A 6,546-nucleotide genomic window follows, 5' to 3' on the forward strand; every position below is an offset into this window, starting at 1 on the left:
TGCAATATGTGTTTGTGGTGCAGGTAAAGGCAAAGTGTGATCGTGGAATCCAGGCAATGAAGAGGAGGATGTTCTAGGGACTCGGTTTTATGTTGTCTGGCTTTGCTAGGTTGCTAGAGTTGAGTCATTAGAACATTGCTAGGTTGCTGGTTCTATGATTTCTGTTATTTGATTATTGGATATTGTTGATGTTCTGGATATTGGTTATTTATATTTATTGGATGTTGGTATTGTATTTCCGCTGATGGTTGTGTTTGTGGTTAGGTGGCTAGTGGGTATGGGACCACTAGTTGAAGTTTATTTTATTATATTATATTTATTATTTATTTATTTTTTTTAAAAAAGGGTCGGTCGTTTCATGTAAACACATTGGCCTTCTCCAAGATCTATATAAAACCGGAGTTTGAAGGATTTGATAATCACAAGGCTATGTAAGTTTTTAATGTTCATAAATATCAGGTGCTGTATCATGTTAGGGTCTAACTTATGGATATGTTTTTTAATTTTTAAGCGAGGAATTTGCTGGACGTTATTACATCAAACACATGATGCATCATGAAGGGTAAACTGAAGGAGTATAAGCTGAAGGCATGTTAGTTAACAAACTTTTTGTATATGCTAACTTATAATTATTTTTAAAGTTTGTATGATCAAGTACTACAAACCCTTTTATGGGTTGCTTTCTAAATTTTCTTAATGGTCTAAACGAAATTATAAATTATTTTGACCCAAATTCTACCTAATTTAAATTAACCACATAATATGGATCGGGCTCATTAAATTTTACCCATTTTGCAAATGGGCTTAAAAATTAATTTAACAAGATAATATATATTGAAGATTTTAATTAAGATTTTATTAAATAATCTTTAAATTGTCCATTTAGAAATGTGAGATTAAAAATTAAAAATACTAAATTAATTACAATTTTGAACATATTTTAAAATAACACAAATCTTATTTGAAAATAGGATATTTATTTGACATTTTTTTTTTAATTTAATTCTTGCCCGCACAAGCATGCAGGTAACTCTCCTAGTTCTTTTTCTTTTCTTTTCATATGTGTAAGTGTATTATAGCATTTAGATATCATATGATCTATATGTATTATAGTATTTAGATATGTCTTTACCAAATGTTAGATTCTACATCTGACAAGAAATATATGCAAACGTGCTCTGTATTGAATACTATTATCTCAAATAAGTATACCCTCTTTTGGTTTTTCACCTACCAATAACATTTTTAACCAATAATTTCTCCGTCTATATATATGGTAACAAACTTCAATATGTAAATTAGGAAATATAATAAAAATTACTGTATGTAAGTTTTAACAAGTATAATTCAGTATGCAGACTGCGGTTGAATTCATCATATCAATCTCAATATGTTACATTATTTTAATAAGTTTCAACTACATATATATATAGATATATATGTAATAGAATATTATAATTTGTAACAAAATATATTTCAAATAAAGTAATTGATAAGTTAGCTTGATAATGAAATCCCCTATATAATAAAACGGAAGTACACAACCGTTTTTTATAGACTATATAATTTTCATAAGTTGGTTACAAAATAGATTATAGATTAAATATAAGTTGGTTACAAAAAAGATTATAGATTAATTGGTCAATTCGTGGGCTATATGAATACATTTAAGAATATCCCAAAAAATCCCCCTAAAGAGAATATTTCAATGATTTATACAATTTTCAAAATAAAATCTTTAGTATTCCATGTATTATTACAAAATATATATTGTTAGGTAGACATAAAAATATACTGTTAGGCGTAAAAAGGAATAAAATATTGACAATTTGTCATACTAATATTTCCGAGATCTAATTGTGCAGTTGAAAATAAAACCTTACCTAAGCACGGATCACATTAATAAACTTTCACCAAACATGTTCAAAAATTAAAATAAAAACAAACAACAAACATAACCATTTTTCATACATAAAATTACAAAATTAACAATATAAAACTTACAAAAAACCATCATATTTAGCATATGATTTTATTGCATAATGTTTTATCCAAAAAAAATTTTAAAAACAATCATATAAGTTATATTTTATTCTAAAATTATAATATAAATAAAAAATATTAATCCGCGCTTTAGCAAAGGGTCCTAATCTAGTAATGATAATATAAGCACAGTACGCTATACATAATAAAAAAGTGCTAGATAAGAAAATTAATAGATAAATAATAATATAATACTGGCCAAGAACCAATGTTAGTGAAATTGTATTTTCGTTAACAGTTTGTTTTAGAGCATCTCCAATGGTCCTCTATTTTTTTCTTTATAATAGAGATCCTCTATAATAGAGGTGAATTTTACTTCAATCAACCTCTATTATCACATCTAAAATAAAGATTGCTATTTTTTCCTCTATTTATAGAGGAACTCTATTTTTTCCTACAAAGAGTTCCTCTATATGTAGAGAAAAAAATAGCAATATCTATTTTACAGGTGAAAATAGATGTGGGTTGGAGTAAAACTCACCTCTATTATAGAGAAAAATAATAGGGATGAGGGGATTTTTTTTCTGTTTTGTAAATATTATATATATATATATATATATATGTATTTTTATTGCTTTAACCTCCATTTTTTATCTAAACTTTCATACATATATTTGATGTAAAGATATTGAGATGCATGAAACGAAACCTAACTACCATCTTCGAGATATTTGTAACAAATGTCATTTTTTTTTTTTGACATCACTTGTTATATTTGTCTTACGCCATGACCCTTGGTTTTATTTTCCTTGATATGTCCGTAGGACTAGCTTTGAACGCATATATAAACAATATATTTTTTTATTTTTCAAGTGATACCTTAATTTAAACTTTCACTCTTTATATATGTTTTTATTTTATAACTTTCACTCATTTAAAATTAATTAAGACATGAGGTAAAATTAGTACTTATGAGATAAAAACATAAAAAAATTATCTTAAATAATATTGATTCAGTTTTTTTTTGCAAATTATATTTTGTTAATTTTATTAGTATTTTCAATTCTTACTAAGATATAGATTAGATATGATGTATTAGTTGTGTTTGATATAAAATATTTACTTCTATATATTAAGATGAAATGTATAATTAAACTTAAAATCTAAGTTATTATGATATATATATTTAAAAGGTACTCTTTATCCTACAAGATTTTTTGGGTAAAAGCACAAAGATTAATAAGCAATAAATCTTATGTCATTTACAAAACTTCAACCAATAGGAAAACTTACTGCATAGTTCAAATCAAACAGTCAAAAATTGTTATATTAATAAAAATTTACATATAAATTTGAGAAAATATTATAAAATAGAACAAAAGAAGCCTAAAAACTCTTATATAATGGAACTAAAAGAGTATTAAAATGAAATAGGGAAAATTTCCAAAAAAAACACCAACTAATTTTTATTTAGAAGAAAAAAACACCAACTTTTAAGGCTTCCAAAAAATACATTTACTAATTTTTTGTGACTAATAAAAACCCAAACTATTAAATGTTTGCAGATTAATACATATGATATCAAACAAACAAAAATTCCAATTTTACCCTTTGAAATATCAAAAAATGTATATTCTTCCTCTTTTGTTTATCTTCTCCGAGCTTAACAACAATGGCCGCACCAATTTACAGAGCAATTCAAGTAAAATGATTAACACAAAAATCTTATCCTCATCACATAAATCCTCAAATGTTAGCTTTCAATCGCTTCATATCATTCAACATCAACATCACTCGATTCACCACCACTAATTAAGGTCATCTACCCACGTTTCACATCTTCCTCTTCCTATCTCCCATGATACCACTATTCCGCTTGTCTTAATCTTTGTGATGTCACACCTAGGTTTTCGATTGTAAATTACCCGGTGGTTCATCTGCTCATGGTTCTTCTAACACTATTGTAAATTACCTGGGTAAATTGGTTCTTCTAACACTATTGTAAGTTCGAAGAAGATGAACAAAGGAAGAAGAAAATACATTTTTCGATATTTGAAAGGGTAAAATTGGAATATTTGTTTTTGTTTAATATCATATGTATTAATCTGCCAACATTTAATAGTTTGAGTTTTTATTAGTAACAAAAAATTAGTTAATGTATTTTTCTGGAAGCCTTAAAAGTTCGTATTTTTTTCTTCCAAATAAAAAATAGTTGGTGTTTTTTTTTTTGGGAATTTTCCCAAATGAAATATGAGAGGTTCATTCAATTTTTAAAATATTACAAGATAAAATCTAAAAATATGTATATTACTATTTAACAATTCTTAATATTTTTTTTTTGTTTTTATCCGCATAATAACGCGGCTCTTATCTAGTAATTATATAAAGAAACACAAACGAAACTTATCCATGGCACTGCTCCCAACTTCGAAATCTTGTATGCAATGTCCTTGGACTATGAAACAATTGTTTTCTCTAAACCATAGTCTAATAGCTGATATGTGATTTCAATAATTTTGATTCATGTCAATTTTTCTTCTTTCCTTCTAAAAACAAAACCTTTAAAAATAAATTCACCTCCTACTTTTTCTATTGAATTAATTTTCCTATATTAATATGTAATTTTTCAATTTAAAAAATACAAATGAGTTTATTTAATCTTCTCATATTGATATAAGAAAATTAATTCAATAAAAAGAAAAAGTAGGGGGTTAATTTATTTTTAAAGGTTTAGTTTTTAGAAGGAAAGAAGAAAAATTGACATGAATCAAAATTATTGAAATCACATATCAGTTATTAGACTATGGTTTAGAGAAAACAATTGTTTCATAGTCCAAATTAGGAGGTGACTTTATTTTTACCTATATATATAATTTTCATATTTTTTCACGTAAAAATATGTAATATCCGTGAACCGGATTTTTGGTTCGAGCATCGATCGATGTCCTTCACATGCGGGTTATTTCTAATATCTTCGGTTCGACGCGCTTTATTGAGGAAAGCCTAAGGTTTGCCTATAAAAGGGGGTTCAAAGTCCTAGACTGTGGTTTAGCCATTTGTCGTTTCTAAAAGTTGAGAGAAAGAAAAATTTCTGTAAAATCGTTCTGTAAGCCTTATGTGCCTGATTCTGGAGAGATATGTCCGTGGGAGTGGAAATCTGAGACAAGAGGCTTGAGAGAAGCTTGTTGCGACGCGTTGTTATTGTGGTTGTGCCAGAATCTTCTTGTTTAAGAGGTGAGTACAGAACAATGGCTTATCTAAGCGATTATATGTGTGTTTTGTATGATTGATTGCTTGTGTGTTTGTTTGTGTTTGGTTGTCTTGGTGGTTATTGTCTGTTGAGATCGGATTTGACATCATGGACGATGTGGCGTCGATTAGAGCCGAAAGAAGTCGAGAGAGATCTTGCTTGGCGATGATTCGCTCGACTGCATTGATCGATGCAAGGAGTACGACGGTCGACGCAGTTAGGGATTTGTTGGAGACACGAGGTTGCGTCGATCGATGCAAGGAGTGCGTCGGTCGACGCAAAGGTGTTGCATCGATCGATGTAAGGAGTGCGTCGGTCGATGTAAGGGTTCAACATCGATCGTGACAACGAGGAGTGTCGATGCATGTGTTCAGAGTTGTCTGGTTTGCTTGTTTTTGTGCATTGCTTGTGTTTGTCTTTTCGCTTGTTTTTGTGCATTGCTTGTTTTTGTGCATTGTCCAGCTTGTTTTAATGTTTAAACCAAACCCTGTGACACACCTAGAAGCTTTGAAAGATAATTAATTTTTTTTATAGTAATTAGTAAATATGAACTAGATACTATAAAATTTAGTCGTTTAGAGTTTGTATAAAAGCTGAAAACCCTAAATAGTTTAGCATTTTGCTTGACAAGAAAAGACTTCACGAGACGTACGACTTCACGAGACACACAACGCCAGTCGTCAAAGTCTTAGAGATCTAACAAAGCTCTTAATTGTGAATCGTGATGGTAAGCTATACATTATTCTTTTTTGTCTATTGTCAAAACTTCAATCCTTTAAACTCTTGCGATCTGGGATCTCAATCATTCACTGTTTTACTAACCCTTGTTTTTTTTGTTGTTGTAAAGGATTCAAATGAGTCTTATGATCTGAGATCAATAGACTTAGAGTCTCAAAGAGTAATTGATGCTGTAAATGCTGAAGAAGAACGTCGTAAATCTAATGGAGTAGAGACATCTAACTCTCGTAAAAGACACTACAAGAAATATAGGTATTGATAGCAGAAAAACATAGCGTAGTTTCCGTAAATGCTATGAAAGATAATTTTTTGTTTTGGTTACCATATCATAATACTAAAACAACACTAAGAAAAAAATTAAAACAACACTAAGAAAAAAATTCATGGAGTGGGAAGCCAAAATCACTTATCCGCCAATACTTTGTGAAAATTTTTCATCTAAGCGCCATTATTTAGAAAAATTTCACTTACCGTAAACAAACAAAAAGAATTCTCTAATTCAACAAAAAAAACAACATGACTGAAAAAAAAAACAAAACCTACTTTCTCTCCTTTTATCGTTTAGCTTTTCTCGA

General features: G+C 28.8%; 1 protein-coding gene across 1 annotated transcript in view; it reads left to right on the plus strand.

Annotated features, from left to right (window-relative positions):
• LOC104772685 overlaps nucleotides 1-6,230 on the plus strand; it is a 28,051-nt gene extending 21,821 nt beyond the window's left edge. Inside the window, exon 3 of the mRNA XM_010497272.1 lies at nucleotides 6,081-6,230. Within this exon, the coding sequence (XP_010495574.1) occupies nucleotides 6,081-6,230 (150 nt within the window). The remainder of the gene's footprint in view (nucleotides 1-6,080) is intronic.

This window comes from Camelina sativa, chromosome 20 (assembly GCF_000633955.1).
Source record: "Camelina sativa cultivar DH55 chromosome 20, Cs, whole genome shotgun sequence".
Classification (NCBI taxonomy): Eukaryota; Viridiplantae; Streptophyta; class Magnoliopsida; order Brassicales; family Brassicaceae; genus Camelina; species Camelina sativa.